The sequence below is a fragment of the Eleutherodactylus coqui genome, chromosome 1 (genome assembly GCF_035609145.1).
Source record: "Eleutherodactylus coqui strain aEleCoq1 chromosome 1, aEleCoq1.hap1, whole genome shotgun sequence".
Taxonomy (NCBI): domain Eukaryota; kingdom Metazoa; phylum Chordata; class Amphibia; order Anura; family Eleutherodactylidae; genus Eleutherodactylus; species Eleutherodactylus coqui.
In genome coordinates this window covers 110,962,716-110,990,580 of record NC_089837.1, presented here as the reverse complement: position 1 = coordinate 110,990,580, position 27,865 = coordinate 110,962,716, and the positions used below count along the sequence as shown (strand labels likewise).

Here is a 27,865-nt window from a genome sequence, read left to right as displayed (position 1 = left end):
ATTATGGAAAGATGCAAAGAGAGCAAGGATTAGGGATAGCATTTCTCTAGTCATTATTTTGGTGTCATATCATTTGCTCCAGACTCCAATGCCAGTTTCAACATCATCATCATCCAGTTACCATCAACCTCTTCTACCCCTCTCATTTAACGATGAGTCCCTAATATTTATGTGTGTTTTACTGCGTTGATAAGTGCTTCATACCGATATATCTTACAACATCCAGTTGTTACAGTATTCAGCTCTACTTTAAGTATTAGGATAGCTGAGAGCTGGAGGACACTTTTTAGTAGCTTGGAAGCATAACTGCTAAGGTAAAGTTGAGTTCTGTCATTTAGCGTCCAGTGGGCGTCATTACAATAAGGAATAGTAGTAGCTCCAAAAGTAAATAAATACCAGCCCACACAGCACGAAAGATACATGGATGTTGTGGGAATTCAAGAGGAAATGAAAACAAACATAGTTGATCCAACATCCATATATTTTTATCTGCTACAATAAAGCCATCTTTTATGGATGCTCTTTTCGGCACTACCTCCAAAGTTTAAGTCTCATGTCTACATTCTTTTAGCATCTGACTCGAATCTGTTACTAGTTAATCAAAAACAAGCCTTTGGGGAAAGATCTGTTTTGGTCATTAGAACCACATCAGGCCAGGTCTGTGGTTAAAGTATTGCCATAGTTTTCCTGTTTCTAATAATCCCTCTCTAAAGAGAGTCATGGTTCTAATAAGGATGCAACCACAACAGTGAAAAAACATTTATGTTCCTATGGGTGTCTCTAGTTAGTTAATACTGGAGCCATGTTGCAAGACTCCTCGAATAGACATTGGACTGCAGATGTAGCAAAAATTGCCTTGAGAGTTAATGCATTATGATAACTTACCTGCAATGCTGTAAATCGAGTTATCACAATGCACCAGTCGGGCTAATAACTACTACATCTGTATAAGAAATCAAGTAAATTGCACTGTGAACATAGTATTCTTTTTGTACAGGAAGGTTATTTGAATATTGTATGTGGTTTTATGATAAAATATGTGTCTGACAAATCTTGAGTAAAGTTTCCAACAAAGTGTACACTCTCAAGACCTCAAATATGTCAAGCATATTGAAAGGATATTTGCTGAAAAGGTTAGAAAACAATTCCAATAGTTGGGCGGTATCCTCAAAGTAGATTCATATAAAGTAAGTATACTGTGTCATAGGACAGAAAAAGGCCATACTGCATATTCACAGCCTAAGAAGCTGAATATCTCATAAATGCTAAATGTCAATTTCTTTGTAGGAGAAAGATTCTTTAATTTAATCCTCCTTCCTTTAAACAGAGCTTTTGCATAAGAAATATTGACATCAAATGCTAATATCCCCTGGTTCCTAATGTCAATCAATGTGGAATGATCAGTCTTCATCTCATTGCACGGAATGCTTCTATTACCAGCAGCATGATTGAAATCTTTGAATATGCTTCATTGTAACTTTTACTCTTTGATTGGAAAGTAGCTGAGCAGTTACAGATCTGGCGCATGTGAATGATTTCTCTTTGTTATATGCTATATTGCAAGCCATTCAAATTGAGCAATTTATCTAAGTAGAGCAATGCCTATACGCCGAATAAATCCAATGTTGTTACTAAAATTGGCTGCTTAGATCTTTCAGTTAAAAGAGGTTATTAGAGATAGCAAATGATTATAATATCTAATTGTTGTTATGATTATTTCAATAGGCACATTATCTTCAACAATTATGCTCATTACAGTATATATTATTGTAAGAGATCTAACAAATGGTACCTTGACATGTAATGCATTATAATAACTTAACTCCAATGTACTACAGTGCTGTAAATTAACATGACATTGAGTTGGGATTACTTAACGATGGCTACATCTGATAAGTAAATGTATTTATTACATATGGAAGTATTCAAGTTACACTTATTAAGCTCTATCTGCTCTATATAGCAGGTTTCGGGATGCAAAGTTGGCCAATAGGAACAGAAAGGAAGAATTTGCATGTATCTGTTCTCTAATCCATGATGGGGATTTCCTTGTTGTATGATATGTCATTGAGGTGGACATGTAAATGCTTTGTTTTAAGAAATCATTGGTGTATATGTTTTCATCACCAATACAGAAGGGGGTTCTTCACCGTAAGAGCAGTGAGACTGTGGAACTCTCTGCCTGAGAACGTGGTGATGGCAAAATCCATAGAGGAGTTTAAGAGGGGACTAGATGTCTTTCTAGAGCGCTATGATATTACAGGATATAGACATTAGGTGACCAGCGGGTTGTTGATCTAAGTCTTACAGTCAGGGAGGAACTATCAAAGGTTGATCCAGGGATTATTCTGACTGCCATTATGAAGTCGGGAAGGAATTCCACCCCCCACCCCCTTCCCCCCGAATGGGCTAATTGTTTTTTTTGCCTTCCTCTATATCAACAAGGGGGGTAGGGGGTATGAAGCAGTCTGAACTAGATGGACATTGAGTTCATTCAGCCTAACATACTATGTTACATAGATAACTGTAATCTCCAACAAATACTCAAATTCATTGCCAGGGCTGAAAGGAATCAAAACCAGCAATATCATGTAAAACTAATGTTTTTTTAAATAAACATAAAAAAACCCAAATTATTTTGAAGGGATTTTCTGGGCATTTTCTAATGATGACCTATCTTCAGAATACGTCATTAATAGTTAATCAACAGGCCTGCACCATTCGGAGTCCCTACCAGTCATCTGATCCTATGGTCCGTCATCAGTGCAACTGAGCCAGACGTCCACATTTGGTTGTGGTTTCAACTTTTTAGATTAGAGAATAGAAATGCTCAAACAATTTGTAACATTTATATAGCACACTAAATGCTCGAAAGTTTAACAAGCTTCTTTTTTAAGGAATATGTCAAGATGTCTGGCATTTATACTATAGGATTTAAATGTAAAAAGAGTATAGTGTGATAATAGGATAGTACATACAAAGGATTTCACCAGCAATTACTACTATATATAACATACGCTGTGTGCTATGATTACAGATAGCAGAATCTGTTTGCCAAGCTTGAGATTTTTTTTTTAAATACACTCATTAAAGAAATTACCTTAACACATATATTGCAATTTCCTGTTAATTGTCTATTTCAAAATGTGATTATTCCCAGCAAGAGAAATCACGTAATCTTGTAGATTTAATACATTTTAATGGCTAACAAAAAACATGATGTTAATGCAAGCTTTCAAACCAACGCAGGTTTCTGCTTCAGTCTTAAATGAAATAAATCTGAAGAGGCATTCATATTTATACTTATGACAAGGCACAGACATGGATGTGAATAATTTGCACTTAAAAGAATACTACAACAGAAATATTGACATTGTTAAATAGTCAATGATAAGAAAGTGAAGGTTTTATGGTCCCCGAATTAGTGTTGGGTGGGTCACTAGGCCAGCAGTGTTATCTGTGCTATAGATTTCTCTTACTTCTCAGTCACACATGAATCCTCATGAAGAATTTAGCCCTCTATTGAAAGTGTAAAAAGTTGTTATAAATTTATATTTCCAAATTCTTCTATGGCTTTGTGACATAAAATTGCCTTTCAGTATAGTGGATACTACTGGATATTAGGTGGATTCAAAACTGGCTGAATAATTGTACTCAAAGAGTGGTCATAAATGGCTGCACATACAAGTGGAAGAATATATCAAGCAGGGTACCACAAGGCTCTGTCCTAGGCCCAGTGTTGTTCAGCATTTTTATAAATAATCTGGAGGAGGGAATTGATGGGAAACTGATCAAATTTGCCAATGACACAAAGCTAGGAGGGATAGCCAACAATAGGGAAGAGAGAAAGAGTATTCAAAAAGACCTAGAAAAGCTGGAACAGTGGGCGGCGACTAAGAGAATGGTATTTAACAAGGAGAAATGCAAAGTCCTGCATCTGGGCAAGAAAAATGAAAAAAAAAAAAAACACATACACAATGGGAGGAATTGGGCTAAGCAGCACCACTTGTGAAAAAGGCTTGGGTATACTAATAGATCATAGACTGAACATGAGTCAACAATGTGATGCAGCAGCCAAAAAGGCAAACACAATTCTGGGATGTATTAAGAGAAGCATATGGAGGTCTTCAATGGAGGTCTTCAAACAGAGACTGGACAGATATCTGTGTGGGATAATTTAGTGGATCCTGCACTGAGCAGGGGGTTGGACCAGATGACCCTGGAGGTCCCTTCCAACTCTACCATTCTATGAGTATCATAACTTTTATTTCTTCAATGTTGTGTCCAATGTTGTGTCCAAAGTGCTCCACCACAGGTAATTCTGTCTTTCTCTGTTTAATCGTGTGGCGATGAGATTGCATCCTTGCTTTAAGTTTGTGTCCTGTTTTTCCAACATAAAGGCTCACATTAACATCATGTATTTTTGTTAGCCATTAAAAGGTATCATATCTACAAGATTACTTGGTATCTCTTGTTGGGAATAATCACATTTTGCTCTACTGGCTAACAAACTTTTTTCATTGTCTCTTTCATAAACAGTGGTTTAGTTGCTATAGCTTTGAATCATTTTGCCCATTTGCAGAGTTCTTGCTGGGCTTGCTTTTAAACACAATAACTAATATAAACAAGTGGAGCTGCAGTATAAAGTATTGGGAAGACAGAATGGTAGGCTGAAATTATAAGACTGGATGTGGATTTGTAGTCATTAGTTTGTAATTAGAGATGAGCGAGCACCAAAATGCTCGGGTGCTCGTTATTCGGGACGAACTTTTCGCGATGCTCGAGGGTTCGTTTCGAGTAACGAACCCCATTGAAGTCAATGGGCGACCCGAGCATTTTTGTATTTCGCCGATGCTCGCTAAGGTTTCCTTGTGTGAAAATCTGGGCAATTCAAGAAAGTGATGGGAACGACACAGCAACGGATAGGGCAGGCGAGGGGCTACATGTTGGGCTGCATCTCAAGTTCACAGGTCCCACTATTAAGCCACAATAGCGGCAAGAGTGGGCCCCCCCCCCTCCCAAAAACTTTTACTTCTGAAAAGCCCTCATTAGCATGGCATACCTTAGCTAAGCACCACACTACCTCCAACAAAGCACAATCACTGCCTGCATGACACTCCACTGCCACTTCTCCTGGGTTACATGCTGCCCAACCCCCCCTCCCCCCACAGCGCACACCAAAGTGTCCCTGCGCAGCCTTCAGCTGCCCTCATGCCACACCACCCTCATGTCTATTTAGAAGTGCGTCTGCCATGACGAGGAACCGCAGGCACACACTGCAGAGGGTTGGCACGGCTAGGCAGCGACCCTCTTTAAAAGGGGCAGGGCGATAGCCCACAATGCTGTACAGAAGCAATGAGAAATAGAATCCTGTGCCACCACCATCAGGAGCTGCACACGTGGGCATAGCAATGGGGAACCTATGTGCCACACACTATTCATTCTGTCAAGGTGTCTGCATGCCCCAGTCAGACCGCGGTTTTTAATTCATAGACACAGGCAGGTACAACTCCCTATTGTGAAGTCCCTGTGGACCCACAGCATGGGTGGCTCCCTGGAACCCACCGGCGGTACATAAAAATATCCCATTGCATTGCCCAACACAGCTGAGGTAGTAATGTCGTGCTTAATACAGGTGGGCTTCGGCCCACACTGCATGCCCCAGTCAGACTGGGGTTCTTTACAAGTGGACACATGTAGGTTAAACTCCGTGTGCACCTACAGCATGGGTGGCTCCCTGGAACCCACCGGCGGTACATAAAAATATCCCATTGCATTGCCCAACACAGCTGAGGTAGTAATGTCGTGCTTAATGCAGGTGGGCTTCGGCCCACACTGCATGCCCCAGTCAGACTGGGGTTCTTTACAAGTGGACACAGATGCTTTTATAATTCCCTGTGGACCCACAGCATGGGTGGGTGCCAGGAAGCCACCGGCGGTACATAGAAATATCCCATTGCATTGCCCAACACAGCTGAGGTAGTAATGTCGTGCTTAATGCAGGTGGGCTTCGGCCCACACTGCATGCCCCAGTCAGACTGGGGTTCTTTACAAGTGGACACATGTAGGTTAAACTCCGTGTGCACCTACAGCATGGGTGGCTCCCTGGAACCCACCGGCGGTACATAAAAATATCCCATTGCATTGCCCAACACAGCTGAGGTAGTAATGTCGTGCTTAATGCAGGTGGGCTTTGGCCCACACTGCATGCCCCAGTCAGACTGGGGTTCTTTACAAGTGGATACAGATGCTTTTATAATTCCCTGTGGACCCACAGCATGGGTGGGTGCCAGGAAGCCACCGGCGGTACATAGAAATATCCCATTGCATTGCCCAACACAGCTGAGGTAGTAATGTCGTGCTTAATGCAGGTGGGCTTCGGCCCACACTGCATGCCCCAGTCAGACTGGGGTTCTTTACAAGTGGACACATGTAGGTTAAACTCCGTGTGCACCTACAGCATGGGTGGCTCCCTGGAACCCACCGGCGGTACATAAAAATATCCCATTGCATTGCCCAACACAGCTGAGGTAGTAATGTCGTGCTTAATGCAGGTGGGCTTCGGCCCACACTGCATGCCCCAGTCAGACTGGGGTTCTTTACAAGTGGACACATGTAGGTTAAACTCCGTGTGCACCTACAGCATGGGTGGCTCCCTGGAACCCACCGGCGGTACACAAAAATATCCCATTGCATTGCCCAACACAGCGGATGTAACGTCAGCTGTAATGCAGGTGGGCTAAAAATTCATTTGATTACACTGTAGGCGAGGGCCCACAAAAATTGCTGTATCAACAGTACTAATGTACATCCAAAAAATTGGCCATGCCCAACCAAGATGGCAGGTGAAACCCATTAATCGCTTTGGTTAATGTGGCTTAAGTGGTAACTAGGCCTGGAGGCAGCCCAGTTTAACGAAAAATTGGTTCAAGTTAAAGTTTCAACGCTTTTAAGAGCATTGAAACATATAAAAATTGTTTAGAAAAATTATGAGTGAGCCTTGTGGCCCTAAGAAAAATTGCCCGTTCAGCGTGATTACGTGAGGTTTCAGGAGGAGGAGCAGGAGGAGGAGGAGGAATATTAGACACAGATTGATGAAGCAGAAATGTCCCCGTTTTGGATGGTGAGAGAGAACGTAGCTTCCATCCGCGGGTGCAGCCTACGTATTGCTTAGGTATCGCTGCTGTCCGCTGGTGGAGAAGAGAAGTCTGGGGAAATCCAGGCTTTGTTCATCTTGATGAGTGTAAGCCTGTCGGCACTGTCGTTTGACAGGTGAGTACGCTTATCCGTGATGATTCCCCCAGCCACACTAAACACCCCCTCTGACAAGACACTAGCCGCAGGACAAGCAAGCACCTCCAGGGCATACAGCGCGAGTTCAGGCCACATGTCCAGCTTCGACACCCAGTAGTTGTAGGGGGCAGAGGCGTCACGGAGGACGGTCGTGCGATCGGCTACGTACTCCCTCACCATCCTTTTACAGTGCTCCCGCTGACTCAGCCTTGACTGGGGAGCGGTGACACAGTCTTGCTGGGGAGCCATAAAGCTGGCAAAGGCCTTGGAGAATGTTCCCCTGCCTGCGCTGTACATGCTGCCTGATCTCTGCGCCTCCCCTGCTACCTGGCCCTCGGAACTGCGCATTCTGCCACTAGCGCTGTCGGATGGGAAGTTTACCATCAGTTTGTCCACCAGCGCCCTGTGATATAGCAACACTCTCGAACCCCTTTCCTCTTCGGGAATGAGAGTGGGAAGGTTCTCCTTATAGCGTGGGTCGAGCAGTGTGTACACCCAGTAATCCGTAGTGGCCAGAATGCGTGTAACCCGAGGGTCACGAGAAAGGCATCCTAACATGAAGTCAGCCATGTGTGCCAGGGTACCTGTACGCAACACATGGCTGTCTTCACTAGGAAGATCACTTTCAGGATCCTCCTCCTCTTCCTCCTCCTCAGGCCATACACGCTGAAAGGATGACAGCCCAGCAGCATGTGTACCCTCACCAGTGGGCCAAGCTGTCTCTTCCCCCTCCTCCTCATCCTCCTCATGCTCCTCCTCCTCAACGCGCTGAGATATAGACAGGCGGGTGCTCTGACTATCCAGCGACATACTGTCTCCCCCCGGCTCTGTTTCCGAGCGCAAAGCGTCTGCCTTTATGCTTTGCAGGGAACTTCTCAAGATGCATAGCAGAGGAATGGTGACGCTAATGATTGCAGCATCGCCGCTCACCACCTGGGTAGACTCCTCAAATTTTCCAAGGACCTGGCAGATGGCTGCCAACCAGGGCCACTCTTCTGTAAATAATTGAGGAGGCTGACTCCCACTGCGCCGCGCAAGTTGGAGTTGGTATTCCACTATAGCTCTACGCTGCTCATAGAGTCTGGCCAACATGTGGAGCGTAGAGTTCCACTGTGTGGGCACGTCGCACAGCAGTCGGTGCACTGGCAGATTAAACCTATGTTGCAGTGTCCGCAGGGTGGCAGCGTGCGTGTGGGATTTGCGGAAATGTGCGCAGAGCTGGCGCACCTTTCTGAGCAGGTATGACAAGTGGGGGTAGCTTTTCAGAAAGCGCTGAACCACCAAATTAAAGACATGGGCCAGGCATGGCACGTGCGTGAGGCTGCCGAGCTGCAGAGCCGCCACCAGGTTACGGCCGTTGTCACACACGACCATGCCCGGTTGGAGGCTCAGCGGCGCAAGCCAGTGGTCGGTCTGCTCTGTCAGACCCTGCAGCAGTTCGTGGGCCGTGTGCCTCTTCTCTCCTAAGCTGAGTAGTTTCAGCACGGCCTGCTGACGCTTGGCCACCGCTGTGCTGCCACGCCGCGTGACACCGACTGCTGGCGACGTGCTGCTGACACATCTTGATTGCGAGACAGAGGTTGCGTTGGAGGAGGAGGAGGAGGAAGGTGCTTTAGTGGAGGAAGCATACACCACCGCAGATACCACCACCGAGCTGTGGCCCGCAATTCTGGGGGTGGGTAGGACGTGAGCGGTCCCAGGCTCTGACTCGGTCCCAGCCTCCACTAAATTCACCCAATGTGCCGTCAGGGAGATATAGTGGCCCTGCCCGCCTGTGCTTGTCCACGTGTCCGTTGTTAAGTGGACCTTGGCAGTAACCGCGTTGGTGAGGGCGCGTACAATGTTGCGGGAGACGTGGTCGTGCAGGGCTGGGACGGCACATCGGGAAAAGTAGTGGCGACTGGGAACCGAGTAGCGCGGGGCAGCCGCCGCCATCATGCTTTTGAAAGCCTCCGTTTCCACAAGCCTATACGGCAGCATCTCTAGGCTGATCAATTTTGCAATGTGCACGTTTAACGCTTGAGCGTGCGGGTGCGTGGCGTCGTAGTTGCGCTTGCGCTCAAACTGTGGCACTAGCGACGTCTGGACGCTGCGCTGAGAGACATTGCTGGATGGGGCCGAGGACAGCGGAGGTGAGGGTGTGGGTGCAGGCCAGGAGACGGTAGTGCCTGTGTCCTCAGAGGGGGGTTGGATCTCAGTGGCAGGTTGGGGCACAGGGGGAGAGGCAGTGGTGCACCTTGTGGGGTGCTTGGCCATCATATGCCTGCGCATGCTGTTGGTGGTGCCTCCCCAGCTGATCTTGGCGCGACAAAGGTTGCACACCACTGTTCGTCGGTTGTCAGGCGTCTCTGTGAAAAACTGCCACACCGTAGAGCACCTTGACCTGTGCAGGATGGCATGGCGCGAGGGGGCGCTTTGGGAAACGGTGGATTATTCGGTCTGGCCCTGCCTCTACCCCTGGCCACCGCACTGGCTCGGCCTGTGCCCACACCCTCACTTGGCCCTCCGCGTCCTCGGCCGCGTCCACATCCTCTAGGCCTACCCCTACCCCTCAGCATGCTGTATTACCAGTGATTTGATTTCCCAGGCAGGAAAGAAATTGGCGCAAGGCTACACTCAACCGTAGCTGGTTGCGTCTGATTTTTGTACGTTGTCCACGCAGCACACACGTACACGGAGACCTTAGGACTGACACAGGCAGGCCAAATATAATTTCTTTTCCTTTTTTGCAAAGGGAAGCACCCACTGCGTATATTCAATGAACAAGAAGTTTAATATCTGTGGTGTGGCCCTCAAAAAGTGTCACACAACTATAGTGTAGCAGAGTTATTAACTCTAGCAGAGCAGGTATTTGCCAGTCAGGAAAGACAATGGCGCAAGCCTGCAGTAAACCGTAGCTGGTTGCGTCTGATTTTTGTACGTTCTCCACGCAGCACACACGTACACGGAGACCTTAGGACTGACACAGGCAGGCCAAATATAATTTCTTTTCCTTTTTTGCAAAGGGAAGCACCCACTGCGTATATTCAATGAACAAGAAGTTTAATATCTGTGGTGTGGCCCTCAAAAAGTGTCACACAACTATAGTGTAGCAGAGTTATTAACTCTAGCAGAGCAGGTATTTGCCAGTCAGGAAAGACAATGGTGCAAGCCTGCAGTAAACCGTAGCTGGTTGCGTCTGATTTTTGTACGTTGTCCACGCAGCACACACGTACACGGAGACCTTAGGACTGACACAGGCTGGCCAAATATAATTTCTTTTCCTTTTTTGCAAAGGGAAGCACCCACTGCGTATATTCAATGAACAAGAAGTTTAATATCTGTGGTGTGGCCCTCAAAAAGTGTCACACAACTATAGTGTAGCAGAGTTATTAACTCTAGCAGAGCAGGTATTTGCCAGTCAGGAAAGACAATGGCGCAAGCCTGCAGTAAACCGTAGCTGGTTGCGTCTGATTTTTGTACGTTCTCCACGCAGCACACACGTACACGGAGACCTTAGGACTGACACAGGCTGGCCAAATATAATTTTTTGTCCTTTTTAGCAAAGGGAAGGACCCACTGCGTATATTCAATGAACAATAACTTTTAGAACTGTAGTGTGGCCCTGAAAAAGTGACACACAACTTTAGTGTAGCAGAGTTATTAACTCTAGCAGAGCAGGTATTTGCCAGTCAGGAAAGACAATGGCACAAGCCTGCAGTAAACCGTAGCTGGTTGCGTCTGATTTTTGTACGTTGTCCACGCAGCACACACGTACACGGAGACCTTAGGACTGACACAGGCTGGCCAAATATAATTTTTTGTCCTTTTTAGCAAAGGGAAGGACCCACTGCGTATATTCAATGAACAATAACTGTGTTGTGGCCCTGCCTACACAATTCTGTCCCTGTAGTATCAATGGAGGGTGCAATGCTCTGCACAGACGATTTTTAGAAAAAAAAAAAAATGCAACACTGCTAACAGCAGCCAGCACAGTACTGCACACGGTTAAATTTGGCCCTAGAAAGGACCGTTGAGGTTCTTGAAGGCTACACTCACTCCTAACACTCTCCCTGCCTATACACCACTTCTGTCCCTAATGCCGGGTGCAATGCTCTGCACTGCCGATTTTGAGAAAACAAAAAAAAAAAACACTGCTAGCAGCAGCCTGCACACAGGTAGATGTGGCCCTGAGAAGGACCGTTGGGGTTCTTGAAGCCTACACTGACTCCTAACGCTCTCCCTACAGCAGCACCAGCACAATAGTACTTTCCCTCAGCTAACTCACAAGGCATGTGTGGCGAGCCGCGGGAGGGGCCGACTTTTATACTCGGGTGACATCTGATCGCCCCAGCCACTCACAGCAGGGGGGTGGTATAGAGCTTGAACATCACAGGGGGAAGTTGTAATGCCTTCCCTGTCTTTCAATTGGCCAGAAAAGCGCGCTAACGTCTCAGAGAGGAAACTGAAAGTAACCGGAACACCGCGTGGTGCTCGTTACGAGTAACGAGCATCCCGAACACCCTAATATTCGCACGAATATCAAGCTCGGACGAGTACGTTCGCTCATCTCTATTTGTAATCATAACTGACCTCTAAGAAAATCTAGAAAGTAGTCAACATCAGAGAAAGTTGAACATGCCTGTTCAACAGTTTCCCAAAACCAAAGTTCAAGTTTGCAGTTCTTTTGTAAAAATGTGTGCACTGGATAAGTCCAGTCAGTTAGCGCGTGATCTGTAAAGATCAAATAACATTGGCCAACAAAATTTAACTTTTTTCGTGTTTCTTTGATCAAATAGGATCATTATTATGGTATTTTCCCCAATGATTCTGAATCTGCTTTCCAAATGTGTGTCAGGTATAGTTTTTGAGTAAGATGCATTTAAAATCTTGAAAAACCTATATTTTCCATTTGCTGACAACTTTAACTAGCTTAAATTCTAATACTAATGACAGTTCAAAATGTATTTCTACATGATTTTCTTCTGCATTTTGCTGCAGGAATATCTCTTTTTTAATGTCCAACAGTAATTGGCCATACTTTCCTTGATAGCACAATTCCATGATGGATATGTCCTGGTGGAATCGCTCACCGTGTTTTTTCTATCTCTGCTGTCCCACTTGCACAAGGAACAGCAAAATTTGGTATATCCTAGTTGAAGACTAAGTACAAGGGGAATGACTTTCAAATCTCTGCAAACGTGCCAGGCATGTCTTTCATACTGAACCATCTTTAACAAAACTTTCATGTTTTCATATGTCTCCTTCATGTGGGCCCCATAAGCGGTGGGAATGAAGTGGCTTTTGCTACCATTGTGCAAAAGTACTGCTTTCAAGCTGGTTTTAAAGGAATCAATGAATAACCTGCACTCTAGGGGATTATACTGATGCCAATGCAAGGTACAGAGCATTAACATCATTGCAATAAACTAGGCCATCTCCCCTCGAAAAACAGTGCTCTAATTCTTGTTGTCGCCATTGGAATAAACAGATTCCGTTTTTTTCTCCTAACAAGTTCCAGCCTTTAAGCCTTGATGCTAGAAGCTCTGATTGGGATTTTGAAAGGTTCAGGTCACAAACTAAATCATTAAGGTCAGCCTGGCTCAATATGTGTGGTTCTGAGGAACTTTCAGTAAAGCCTGGATCGCTCTCTTCATCGTGCATAGCCTCAACATGAACATGGTCCTCCTCCACCGTGTCCAGACTCCATGTTTCCAGTGGTACTGGAATGGGTAGCTCTTCGCTGTGAGGGACCGCCCTAATGGCTGAGAGTATGTTGGGATACTGTATAGAATTTTTCAACTTATTTGAAATTCCAGTGATTTTGGTAATGCAGAAATAGCAATCGAACAAGTGATCCTTTGGCTCTCTCCATACCATTGGAAAAGCGAAGGTCATGTGGCGAAGCTTCTTTGTTAAGCAACTTAACAAAGCAAAGTAGCACAGGACTCAAAACACACATGTGGAGCCCAAGACTTATCCTGGACTCTGGTCTTGCAACCCAAATATAGTTCATAACTTTTGCAAATCAATGGCGTTAATTCTTTTATTTTCGATTTAAAAGTGACCTCTCCACAAACATAACAGAAGTTGTCAGGATTATTCAAACAACTTCGAGGCCTTTTCCGGAAAAAAGATCACCAAAAAGCACGAAAGCTGAGCTGAAAGGCAACCAAGTGAGAAATGAAGCTTCTCCTGCACAAGCATCTAGATAAAATAGCACAACTAGCAGCAATGGCGTCCGGAAGTACACTAACTCATTCCTCTCCTTATCTTCACGCCCAGGCTTGCCGTCATGTGCGTTGCAATGCATGTTGGTCGAGGAGCAGAACTTGGACAGGTTGGTCAGGAATTCCCTAGAATTAATCAGATGAGGCAAGTTTTAATGGCCATAAAATCCATTATTTGGCCATAAAATCCACTTTGCAGAGCATGTGCAGTGTCAGCTCCATTCAGAGTAGCTGCACATGCTCTGCAAAGCCATCTGATTCTGGGCTTGCCTGTTGGAGCATCTCAATAAACCAGTCCCCTGCGGTGAGGCAGCTGGCATCACACAGCGCTTATATAGGTAAGTATTTTGAATGTTTCATACATCCATTGGGCAATGGTGGAAATATACTGGAGAAAATTTTTTCAGAGTCAGGGAAGGGTAAAGCAATCTCTCTCACTACCTTTCAGTGGTTGATGGTCAAGCAATTACCTTTCGCACATAATTGTCTTTTCAGTGATTGACATTCAAGCACTTGAATCTCACTCTTTCCATGCAATTGCCTTCCCAGCAGTTGATGACCAAGTGAACGACTCTTCGTTCAAAATTGCCTTTTCGCCAGTTGATCAAGCAAATGTCTCTCACTTTCTCTCTTTACCCACACAGTTGGCATTTTAGCAGTTGATGGTCAAGTGATTGTCTGTAGCATTATTTATTACACTTACACTTCAAAAAAGTTGAGCAGTTGCCTTTTTACATTCAAAATATTTCTCTGGCTTTAATTATGTCTTTATATCTCAGATAATACTGCAGGCAATTGCTCAACTGGCAGCCACTCAACTGTTTACGCAAATTCAAGTTAAAGTACTTCAGTATGAGTTTGCATTTTCTGAAAATTGCAATCAAGCATGCAGCAAAATATAGGTGCTTGTATTTTCACATAGTAAAATAGGCCATTGTAATGTGACTTTGCATTTCCAAAATATGTGAGTACTTGCCAGTTGAGCAGTTGTCTACAGCATGACCTAAAATATAATTAACAGTTACACAGAATTAAATGTTTAAAATATTAAATGGTTGCCAGTCACTCAATCAGTTGACTATAGGATTGTCTAAAATATAATTAGCCATAACACGGATTTGAATTTCCCAAACTTGAGTGGGTGACAGTCAAGTAATTGCCTAAAGTAATGTCTATCATTTATCTGAATGGGTTTTTCTGTTCTCTTTGTCTTTATTCTGGCAGATATTATCCTTGATGGGATTTCAACCTAGGACCCCAGCACTGATAGACAGAAATTACTTCTCTTTCTCTCCACCTCCTCTCTCTCTTTCTCTCTCAACTCCTTCTCTCTCTTTCACTCTCCACCCCCTCTCTCTTTTTCTCTCTCCATGACCTCTGTCTCTCTTTCTCTCTCCACATCCTCACTCACTTTCTCTCTCCGCTCCTTCTCTATATCTTTATCTCTCCACCCCCTCTCTCGTTCTCTCTTCATCCCCTTCTTTGTCTTCATCTCTCCACCCCCTCTCTCTTTTTCTCTCTCTCTCTCCATGACCTCTGTCTCTCTCTCTCTCCACATCCTCACTCGCTTTCTCTCTCCGCTCCTTCTCTATATCTTTATCTCTCCACCCCCTCTCTCGTTCTCTCTTCATCCCCTTCTTTGTCTTCATCTCTCCACCCCCTCTCTCTTTTTCTCTCTCTCTCTCCATGACCTCTGTCTCTCTCTCTCTCCACATCCTCACTCGCTTTCTCTCTCCGCTCCTTCTCTATATCTTTATCTCTCCACCCCCTCTCTCGTTCTCTCTTCATCTCCTTCTCTCTCTCTCTTTATCTCTCCAACCCCTCTCTCTCCACCCCTCTCTCTCTCTTTCTCTCTCCAGCCCCCCTTTCCCTCTAACCTCTCCCACTCATCACCCCGTCTATCTCTCTCTCTCTCTCCACCCCCTCTCTCTCTCTTTCTCTCTTCAGCCCCCCCTTCTCTCTACCCCCTCCCACTCCTCACCTCCGTCTCTCTCTCTCTCTCTCCTCTCTCCCCTTTTTTATTAGTAAACCTATTTTCTGGTGATTTTTGTTTAAAAAAATCATGCCGGCAGTATCAGACGCTACAGATTAATTGTCCAGTCGGCTGCATTTCAAAATCAGGTTGTCTTCATGAAACAACTAGTTTGATAAAACAAAGAGTTTTGAAAAACTTATTTTTCTAAATCTCATTAAAATGTGTGGTGCAAATTGTTTCCTATACCTATACATGCAACAAAGTGCTATATCCAAGCCGTAACCATTGGGATAGAGCGAGCATTGATATTGCGAACAAAGTATGAAACATTCAGGACGGACAGTATTTTGAAAACCAATAAACTCATTTCAGTTACGTTTTTAGTAATCACTGTTTGTCTGATCTTTTTATCTTCAAGGTAACATCAGGAACACAGAGAAACTAAGCTATGATAAGCAACACCAATATGAGATTAAAGTCACCGCATATGACTGTGGACAGAAACACGCGGCTCAAGAGGTCACAGTAAAAGTAGATGTGAAGCCGGTGTGCAAACCCGGGTGGCAAGGTAAGAAACTTCCTGCATCCCTAGATCAAACTGTGTAATAACGTTATGGTTCTTCACTGCCATTTAAAGCTGTTTTCCCAAGTCGAAAAATCCACTTGAGATTACTTTCCTAAAACCCCAGGCTTCACTGTCCCAACAGGCAGATAAATGATGATGTCGGTTTCTGACCTTATAACAAGCTCCCACTCGTGCTGGTCCTGAGCCTTTCCTAACATTGTTACAATACTACAAAAGCAAGAAATATCTCCTGATGAGAAATGTGAACAGAAAGGCAAAGTAAATACACTTCAGTGGATAATAGTTATTACAATGGTACTTAAGGGAAACCTGTTACATTCTGATGTGTGGGCAGCATGTTACAGTATAGAGCGGGATTAGTTGGGCAGATTGATATATAGTTTTGTGAGAAAGGGTTCAGTATAACTTGTAATTCTTTAAAGAGGTTTTGTCATTAGAAAAAAAAAATTTAATACTTACTTATTCCTTCCCCGTCAGTCTTCTTACAGCATCTTCTCCTCAACTATCTTCTCCTGGCTCCTGCAGTCCCCCGGGTCACGTCACCTCCAGCCAGCTGGATCCAATTCTTCCTGTGATGTAGCTTACATTCTCGGCAGTCTCCTTCCTGCAGGTCAGTGTATGCTACATCGCTAGTGACAGAGCTTTCACTGCCTAGCTGGGAATGCCAAATCCTATGCCAGGCTATTGGCAAGACACCATGCATGCGCAGTCTCTGCAATAGCCCCACATAGGATTCGGCATTCCCTACTAGGCAGTGAATGCTCCCTCACTAGTGACCGGGTACACTGACCTGCAGGAAATAGAATGCTGAGAATGTACGCTACATAACAGGAAGACGAGGACTCAGCCGGCTGGAGGTGACGTGACCCGGGGGACTAGAGGAGCCAGGAGAAGATCGGCAGAGAGAAGATGCAGTAAGAAGACTGACGGGAGAGGAATAGGTTAGCATAGAATTTTTTTTCTAGTGACAGAACCTCTTTAGGAGTAATTTCTGCTCATTCTAGGCTTAGGGGTATAGTGGGTTGTCCTATTAATAATTGACAGCCTTCTTTGTATAAGTGTGCATAAAGAAATAACTGTCAATCCGTGCTGGGAGCACTCACTGTACCTCTACACCCATCTCCTGGCTCTCCGCCACTCGTACAATACTCAAAGAGCCAGGAGTATGGTGGTTTGCACCCAGTTAAAGAAGAAAAGGGAGAGTGGACAACTCCAGTTGGAGAAAATGTCACCTGTGATCACAGGAGGTAATTATACTGTAATTGTCTTCACCATGTAGAACTGATATCTGACTCATGATGATTGTATTATGTAGAGTTACCGAATACCACCATACACGGAGCTGAGCCACTGTATTTGTGCTGGGGAAAGCAAGTTGCACCAGGAACCTGTAGCTACGCTCCTACTACAAAAAACAAGTTGGGCAACTATTCCGCATTTGTTTTATACCAGCTCTAGTATATACATTTCTCCCAATGTGTCATATTAAAGTGAGTGTCTAACTTTTAGCCGCAACTTCCTGTGATAATTTACTTTATAATATGTCATCATATGGGTTAGAATACTGTTTTCCATTACAAAGTGCCAAACCCCCACTTGACTTTATAGAGGCATTTCCTTTGGAACTTAACAGGGTGGATTTCAATTTCCAATTGATTGACAAACAAATGTAGCAGGGCTGAATTATTTTACCTTGATACAATTCATTATGATATGATATTAGTTGTACAAAGAACTTTGTGTAAATCTACTGAGTAACTGCAACAATGTGGTGAGAAGAACAAATGTAGCAAAGTTTAACCCGACTGTGATAACTTTCTGCAACAATTTATCTTAAGCTATTAAAAAGCTATTGTTATCTTAACACTACAAAGCTGTTGTAAAGCAAATAAAAGCGCAAATAAATGATGGCATAGAAAGTTATATGAACTTTTTAGGAGTCAAGTTAAACTTTGCTACATTTGTGCTTTGCTTTAAAATCAATACGACACTGATTTTTCCTGGATAACACAGTATCACTCTGCTTTTCTGTGCAGATTAATTGTAACAAAACAGGCTGATGACAAATTCAGCTCTTATCCATCTGTAATGTATGTCTTCTGCATCGAGCTATGTGCATTTAAAAGCCAGGGAAGTGGAATCTGACAATAAGTTTCAAAGAGGACATTGTATCCATCCAATGAGTATGTCTGATGTCTGTATTTGCAACCAAGCCTCTTTGTAAGCACTTTGGCCATTCAGTACCGATCCCCTCTGTAAATTACATCCTCAGAAGATAATATGTGCGTAGCGAATTTTCATTTTACAGCCAAAAGAATCAACTTAACTGGCTCATCAGTTTCAATTTGAGTTTTCCATATATCAGTGAGTCACACAGACTTAACAGGAGTCTGAGCCAAGATAAGCAACGCTATTGCAAAGAACGCATGATCTGGAAACAAGATGCTTAGGGAAAGAGAATGAGATTTGCAACAGTGAAAAATCTTCTTCTTAGCCATTGTTAAAAATGAAGTCAACTTTGTCAGCTCCCCTAAGTAATAGGACCAGATAAAAAAATCCTGCAGAAAAAGTGGTATAGTCACAACAAAGCGTTCATTGTTCCATGTCCCAGACATCATCATTATTAAAACCGTTGCTTGCATTGTAAACTAAAAAGAAGATCCTGGCCTAAGGAATGTAATACATCCCTGATAATATACTGTATGAATAGGAGTGTTGGGTAGATTATATTGATACGGGGACACGGCACAAATAATGACCTAATAAGTTCTTACCTAAATCAGATAAATCTGATTAATACTGCAGTCTGAGGTGAGAAATGATATCACTGCTGCTAATCTGCTTTTACCTTCTCTACTGTAAGCACAGTGCCAAGACAGATTGGAGAGTGTAATAACAGCCATAGGTTGGACCAGCTGGATGCAGGGTGTAGCTAGAAAGATTACAAAGGCTGCAGAATGTAGTTTATAACTGGTAGAGGAAACTCGAACACAGCAGTGTTTTTACAATATAAGGCATTCTGCCCTAGTTCAGCACCAGTGGTATCGGTACTAAGGTACATATGTAGCCATTGCCACCTTGGCTGCTGGCGTGCTACATTAGTAACATAGCCCATCACAGAGCACTACACTCGGCCATTCTCATTCACTTTAAAGAAGTCACGCACGATGCAAACAATGTAGGCTAGCTACACAATCCCTGTAGCGTGCTATGCTGCTTATGGTGGTGACCACTAAATCTGTAGCTATGCAACAGTCATGTAACTTGGCTGTAGCAATCAGTATGGGATTATGACTAGCCCTGATGACTCTCCTTCTCTACTTGCACAACTGGCCTCCTGCGTACACTCTGACGCAATTCCCCCATGTACTATGTGTATCAGGACATGAGACTAAGTGGAAGTCACAAGCCAACAGGTGAGTTGATCCTGAGATCCTATTGGTTGGTTATCCATCACTTTGTTATCTTGACCCACACCAATCATAGCCTTGCATGAGCCTGAGGACATCCCTTAACTGGAAGTGTCCCTGGAGTATTAGCGAGGTTCTGGACCAATACCTGGAGAGAGAGATTGTACTGTTAGCACAGAAAAGCCTTGGGAAATATTATTGTTGAAATTGGAGACTGTGAGAGTGCCAACCCAGGGTGCCCAGCCGAGTTCAGTTAATGCCCCTTGAGTTAACAGAGACTGTAACCACTAAGCTGAATGTGCCCATTACAAACTCTAACCAATACGATGCATGTGATCGTATTATTGTATCGTGATGACCACGGAAGCTAGGGGTTTGACAAGGCTTGGATGGAGGAATACCGCTGTCACACCCCTAGCTCCAGAGTGGGTCAATGTAGCACAGTCCTAGCAGCATAGTGTGGATGGATTATTGCCTGCCCTGGAGGGTTAAAACATGAACCCTACAGGGCAGCCAAAAATCAGTACACACAATGCGGCTATGACAGCGATCTGTCATGGCTCCGCGCGACAAGTTTTTAGCAACTGCTCTGCCAGCTGTGAGCTGTGTCCCAGCTGCCAATTCCCCAGTAACTCACTGTTTGGCTGTGGTGTCCTGTGCCTCAGCCGTCACCTCACTGGGAGCCGCCGCTGACACCCTTTCCGCGGTCCTCCTCCCGTGTCAGGACGGCACTTGGAGGATGAAACTTGCTGGCACTCCCTGCCTTGCCATTGTCCTCAGTACTGGGTTCCATGGGCCATCTCCTCCGGCACCTCAGCCTGGGGCTGTACCTGCGCCGCTGCTCCCTGTCCTCAGCGTTGCCTTGACTGGCCCGACGCCTCTGCCTGGGGCATGGGCTCCCTGCACTCTCCACTGTACTCCTGCACTTTTCAGTGCCCTGTGTCCTCTGGCTCCTTGGATTGGGGCACTGCCTGTGCCAACGCTCCCCACGGTCGCTGCTGTCCTCCGGCGCCTCTGCCTGGGGCTGGCCTCCCTGCGCTCGCTGCTGTCCTCCTGCAGTGTGCAAATTTAGTAATGCCCCCAGCCAATCAGAATCTGGGGGCATTAAAAAATTATTTAACAGCTGGTACCTTGTCACCACCCATTACTTACGGTGGCAGCAAGGTACAAGAATACAGCATGCGCTCTTTGAGAGACTATTTCATTGCCATTAGGAACTATTGTCATTGCATGCTTCCATTGCAGTTCACCTACTCCTGCAGCTTCAGGCAATTGTCACTGTGCTCACTCTCTGGTATGTTGGATCCTGCCTCCAGCTCCTTCCTTCTCTTCCTCCCACTATATGATCAGTGCATGGTTCCATAAGTTATCTCCCTCCAATCATGTTCCTGTACTCCCTGTATAAGGCATCCACAATCTTGAGTGGATGCCTAAGCAATTGGTCTCCTACTGCCATTTGTGACAAAGACCCTGATTGTGTTTGTTCTGCTTCTGACCCTTACCTGACTTTGGCTATTCTAATTTCTGTGCTCCCTGACCTCGGCTATATATTGTAAACTTTGTGCTGCCTCCACAAACAGCCCAAAGTCAAAACAGTATGTGGCAATGTGGATCCATATCCACCTGCCTGACAACTGCAGAAAAATTGAAGTATTGTAGTGCATGGTATAAGCAATATAACGATTGCAAGTGCAAGTTCCCTAAGAAGACTACAAAAAAGTAAAGAAAAAAGAAAAAAAATGTTTTAATGACTGTAAAAAAATAAAAGAAATATAAACTTTAAGAATCTCTTTTCTCGTACTTAAAGTAGCAAAATCAAAAGGAAAAAAAATCTATTTTGTATTGCCGCGTCCATAAAAGTTAGATCTATGAAAATAATGCATTTTATATACCCCACAGTGAACATTGTCTGGAAAAAATACAATGCCAGAATTGAGCTTTGTGGTCATCTCATCTCCAAGAGAAAATGTAATAAAAAGCGATCCAAAAGTCATACAGCATGTCCTCCAAAATGGTAAAAAACACAAAAATCGAGACCTTATACAACCTCATTGATGGAAAAATAAGAAGATTGTGGCAGTTAGAGGATGGCAGTAGAAAATATTTTTTTTAAAGTTGTTTTATTTATTACAAGTAGTACAACAACAAAAAAATATACCACCCCAAATCCCCCAAACGTTGGGATGTTATGTAAAAATGTAAATAAATGTTAAGAAAACTGGCATCACAATAGGCAATATTAAACACCGCATAGGCCTATTTGTGGATGATGTTATACTTCGCTTAACATCCTCAGAATCCTCGATTAGTGCACTAGCAGACATTATCGAGAAATTTAATCGGGTCAGTTACTACAAGCTTAACACCTCCAAATCCCTAATTCTCAACATAGGAATTTCTAAAAATACCCAAGCAGATCTTCAATTCCCATACCCCTATCAATGGGTAGATGGACAGATTCTCTATTTAGGTATTATTTTAACATTCCCTCCCAACAATTTAGGATATAGCAATTTGAAAATTTTATTGTCGAGCCTCAAAAAAGACACACAAAACTATGATAAATTATGGATTTCTTGGATAGGTCGCATTACCCTTGTTAAAATGCTATTGCTTCCAAAAATTTTGTATTTATTCTGCAACCCTCCAGTGGTAATACCTAATAATACTTTGAATACAATACAATGTTTGCTGATACGCTATATTTGGGGCAACAAGAGAGCACATGTACCAGCCAAAGTATTCCGAGGAGGGCTAGGGTGCCCCTGTATAAAAGATTATTCCGAGGAAGGCTAGGGTGTCCCTGTATAAAAGATTACTACTACGCATTATTACTTGATCAACTTAAAAATTGGTGTCTGAATGATGGTTCTAAACATTGGATTGAAACTGAGTGTAATATTACTGGATATCCTAAACTACCAAATCTCCTATGGGCCTTCAGATTAACCAGGGGTTTCCCCATGTCTATCTTCCCTGCTATCACTGCTAACCTTCGCATGTGGAAAAGAATGACTATTTTAACTAATTTACTTCCCTTCTGAATTTTTCAGATGCCTCTGGAAGTGATCGAATCACTAATTCCAGATATAAAACTTGACATTTGGCTCAATGTGGGCATCGCTAATGTAGAGGATTTATTTGAAGGACCAGTTATGAAATCCTTTACTCAGCTACATGCAACGTACCTACTACCACCTAAAGAATTTTACAAGTACCTTCAAATTTGACACTACCTCTCATCATTAAACTCCCCACCTATAACTTTACTTACAAAGTATGAGTCATTTGTATACAAATGTGAGGGGCACGCTGGAGGAATGTTTAAAGGCCCATTTACACCAGCCGATGATTGCTAAAAAAAAATCGCTAATCGCGATCGTTTTAGCGATCATAGGCGCATCTAAACGCGCAGCCATCGTGCGCTTTTCAGGCACTGCTAGCTGATCGTTAAATTCAGTCTTACCTAAAAATCATCCTTCGCTGTTATCAGCAGCTTTCCATGGGGAGTGCTGATAGCATTGTTTCCCCGTGGAGAACAAAGGATCTGAGCACAGATAATAGCCCTCGGGTTATTAACTGCTTTCAGTGAAGGCTTCATTGCACACTTAATTGCTACTAAGTAGCTGAGTAGCTATTTAATAGTTTATGCAAAATGATCGCTCAAAGCTGTCACTCAAACTGTCGTTTGAGCGATCATTTAGCGATCATCGGCTCGTGTAAATGGGCCTTAAGACCTATGCAGCAATATTGTCTAGCTTACCTCTAAACATTCCTCTCTTTCAAAGTAACTGGGAAAGAGATTTCCATAAATCTTTCCAGCCCCAATCAGTGTTCATTAGCATTCCGATTCAGTTTGAAGACATTTTAACGTGCAAATCACTTAGAAATCAATAGGAAGCTTTTGTACAGATGGTACCTGACTTCTTACCATTTAGCAAAGATTTCATCACAACATTCTAATAAATATTGGATATGCAACAAACAAATAGGCACGTTGATGCATATTTTGTGGTTTTGTGATTTGCTCAAGTCACTATGGGAGCAAATATATCTATCACTCTGCTCCATCTTACAGTTTAACCTAAGCTGGAGTGTGTGTAAGTATAGCTCTCCTATCATTAGGCATAGAGCAATGCAGCACCCCTGACCTCTTAATTTTATCCCATGTACTGACATCGACAAGATCAGCTATTGCTAGAAGATGGAAGTGCTACGAAATTCCTTCCTTATCTGAGATTTTCCAAATAATACAACACAATTGTGTAATGGTACATCTAATTGCCAGCAGACTGGACCACTTGGGAAAGTTCAAAAATAAATGTGCAAAGTGGCTTTAATTCTCAGGCTACTCTTGCTTAATGTCTACCTCCACACTTTGATCATTTCGTATAGGAAAGGGGAAGGATGGCGATATTTTGTAGTGTTGGCATGTGTCTTATATAATCAGTTTATGCTCAACAGTATGGCCATAATGTTTCAGTGGAGTTTAACCGGACTAACAGTTTTTACTTTTAAAATATTTATTCTTATTATGTATTATCCTTTTTCCTTTGAGATATACTGATGCATTATGCTTTTTCAGCAATTTCATGCCCAGAATGTAAATTAATTAACTATTATACAATTGGTTATACATATATAAGAGTTTTGAGGACACAGGACAACCTTAACTATGCATCTTTCATGGGTCACAATTGGATACATAATAGACTCCCCCATAAGCGTATAGATATGATGGAATAGGTTTACTTAACATTTATTACTATTGTGGATAGATATACGCAACTGTACAATACCAAAACTTTGTTTGTTTATAATGTTCTCTATTTTCACTGTGAAAATCCATAAAATATTTGAAATTATAAATGTTTAGAAAAAAAATAATTCAATGATTTGGAAATATCATATGACTATATTTTATTCTCAATACAACATTGAACACATATCAGAATTTGAAATTCAGACATTTTTCAATTTAATTTAAAAAAATGAACTAATTTAGAGATTGATGGCAGCAATACATCTCAAAAAAGTTGGAACAGGGTTAACAAAAGGCTGGAAAAGTAAGCGCTACTAATGAAACAAAGATGATCAGAGGTTTACCAATCTGTGAAAAAGTGTGTTTTCAAAAATTGTAGAACAAATTCAGAAAAATGTTCCTCAATGTAAAATTGTGAAGACTCATCATCTACAATACAAAATATCACCAGAAGATTCAGAGAATCTGGAGAAATTCATGTGCAGAAAGGACATAGCTGTTGGTCAATATTGGATGCTCAAGATCTACAGGCCCTAAAACGGCACTGCATTAAAAACAGGCATGATTCTGTAATGCAAATCACTGCATGGGCTCAGGAATACTTCCAGAAATCATTGTCTAAGAACGATGTTCGTCGTGCAAATCACAAATGCAAGTTAAAGCTGCATCATGTAAAGAAACCGCCAAATATCAACACAACCCAGAAATGCTGATGTCTTCTCATTTAAAATGGACTGAGGCAAAATAGAAAACTGTTCTGTAGTCTTTTTTCTCAACATTTATTTATGTTTTACATAGTGTCCCAACTATTTTGGAATTGAGGTTATATAAGTTTAGTATTGTCATAATCATACTGACCCACAGGGAAGCCGGAAAATAGAGATGAGCGAGCGTACTCGGAAAAGCACTACTCGCTCGAGTAATTTGCTTTATCCGAGTATCGCTGTGCTCGGGTCTGAAGATTCGGGTGCCGGCATGGAGCGGGGAGCTGCAGGGGAGAGCGGGGAGGAACGGAGGGGAGATCTTTCTCTCCCTCTCTCTCGCCCGCTCTCCCCTGCTCCCCGCTGCGACTCACCTGTCAGCCACAGCGGCACCCGAATCTTCAGACCCGAGCACAGCGATACTCGGATAAAGCACATTACTCGAGCGAGTAGTGCTTTTCCGAGTACGCTCGCTCATCTCTACCGGAAAACCAAGAACCAACCCCACTTCCCAAAGATGGTGCAATTTGTTCCACAAAACAAGCCCCCAGATAGCTATGTTAATGGAAAAATAAAATGTATGATTTTTTGAAAGTTGGGAGGAGAAAGGAATAAGAAAAAATGGCATCTTAAGGTTTAAAAAAGAATAAAAATAATGTAAAGAAATAGCAACAAAAGTTTTATCAGTACAATGAAATATGTCATAAGTGCCTATGGTGATTGTAAGCTGAGCTATGTTTTCCACTTTTTGAAGCATTCGAGTTGCTGTTCCTGCTGAGACTGATTCAATTTCCTTTTACAGCAGGAAGAGAATTGATGCTTAAAGTTGGCATGTATGACCCGATCATATTAAAAGCTTCTTTGATACCTCCTTTCTTTGGCAGAGTTCGTCACTAGGGATTTTCAGCATTTTTTCTTTCAAGCCTTCTTTTCAACTTTCTGGGCTTTTCAAACGAGATTGGATAGTCCAGATAAATATTAACACTCCAATTTGTCTGTAGATTATGTATTTTTCTTAAATTGCTGCCTATTTCAGAATACTTCAATATTTACCTTTTTAAAAAGGAAGTTTTTGTATACACAGAGATGTAGAAGAGTCTTTTGTATTATTTTGTCATTGCAATGTGACAACATATCAGCTCCGTCTTCCAATATCTCATCTGCAGAATGAAGCCCAGTGAATCTTATTCCACTATGTAATCTGGTGATTTGGCACATACTGTATAGTAAATTATGGAACAGATTGAAAACAAATCTGACTTCACATAAATACAGAACTAAAAAATTCATTAGGTCAAATATATTTGGCATCTCTTTCAGTTATTGAGATTGAATAGTAAATGACCATCTGCTTATTGAAATAAATGCATTCAAACTACAGGCCATACGCCTTAAACAGCACTCAAGTAGTCTTTTGTGTTGTGGCCTCAGTTAGTCCAGTAGCTGTTGGTTGCTGTCAGGAAGGCAAGAAACCATAAAGGAATGCTAAAGATAAAGAACAAGGGCATATGAGATACTTTAAATAATGAAAAAGGTTTTGTATCATGTTAGCCAGTAGAGCAAAATGTGATTGTTCCCAGCAAGAGAAACCAAGTAATCTTGTAGATATGATAGCTTTTAATGGCTAACAAAAATACATGATGTAATAGCGAGCTTTCAAACCTCTCAGGGTTCTTCCTCAGGCTTCATGGAATAGATCCGAAGAGGCATGAATATATAGGCAAAATCTATTTGACTGCATCATAGGTCAACAAGCTCTACACAAGCGGAAAAAGAGGTGCACTACACATAAGTAGCCTAGGAGAGCCTTTCCATAGACCAAGGGTGGAACCACTTTTAGGGCCTCAGTTGGCAAGAGCGTTCATCTAATCACACAACAACTCTAATTATTTGCATATCTGTCTGAGATGTACGTGCATGCTGCGTTTTGTGTGTATATATATATATATATATATATATATATATATATATATATATATACATACTCTTTGTCAATTTGTTTTTATGCAACCATCACTAGGGTAGGTATCTGCACATGGATTTACACAGCTAATATGAAGCTGATGGGCAGCTATCTACTATAACTTGTGACCACCTTTGGCTGACATATACAGCTGGTCTGGGGGTGGTTGGGCTTGACTCTGGAGACATAGTGAGTGCATGTTTTCCAGAGGTGGGTTCCACATTTTTCAAACTTTATGGCATATGCAATTGATATGCCATAAATTCCTGAAAAGAATACCTCCATAAAGGCCCATTTACACACAAAGATGATCATTCAAAAGATGGCTTTAGAGCAATCATTTTGCATAAACTACTACTTGGTACTCATGCCTATTAGTACCAATTAGTAGCATATTCAGAGAACAGACAACCCGCTTTTCTCTGAATAAAATCCCTTTGTTCTGCCAGGGGGCAAGAGACAATGTTATCAGAGCTCCCTGGGTAGAACACAGCGTGCGATCTGTCTTATCTGCTCTTCTGCTGAATGATGGATTTCATGCCAAACTAAAAATCATTGTTCGGCAGAAAAGTGAAAGGTAGGCACATTTACACCCAATGATTATCGCTCAAAAGATGACTTTTGAGCAAATTTTGAGCGATAATCATTGTGTGTAAAAGGGCCTTAAGTCATGTCCATTGTTCCTAGTGCACCCTTTTGCCATGCATATTTAATTTCTGTTGATTGGATAGAATCAGACAAGTATTTAGCAAGCTTTGCAGCTCAGATGTTAGGCATTCGAAATGAAAGTCAGCCAAATATTGCTTATATCCTATTTTTAATTTAGAGACTTCAAGTAATGGGTTTTGCATTCTTCTTTGCCAGTTTTTATCTACTATAACTATGAAATTAAATTGACATAGAAAAGCCTGTAGAACGACAAGACTGGAACACTGAGTTTGTATCACAAGAACAATATCATAAATC

The 27,865-nt window shown here is 42.7% G+C and overlaps 1 protein-coding gene across 1 annotated transcript in view; it reads left to right on the top strand.

The window, feature by feature from the left end:
* CLSTN2 (calsyntenin 2) overlaps window positions 1-27,865 on the top strand; it is a 529,216-nt gene that overhangs the window by 290,788 nt on the left and 210,563 nt on the right. Inside the window, exon 4 of the mRNA XM_066601026.1 lies at window positions 15,896-16,045. Coding sequence (XP_066457123.1) covers window positions 15,896-16,045 — 150 coding nt within the window. The remainder of the gene's footprint in view (window positions 1-15,895; window positions 16,046-27,865) is intronic.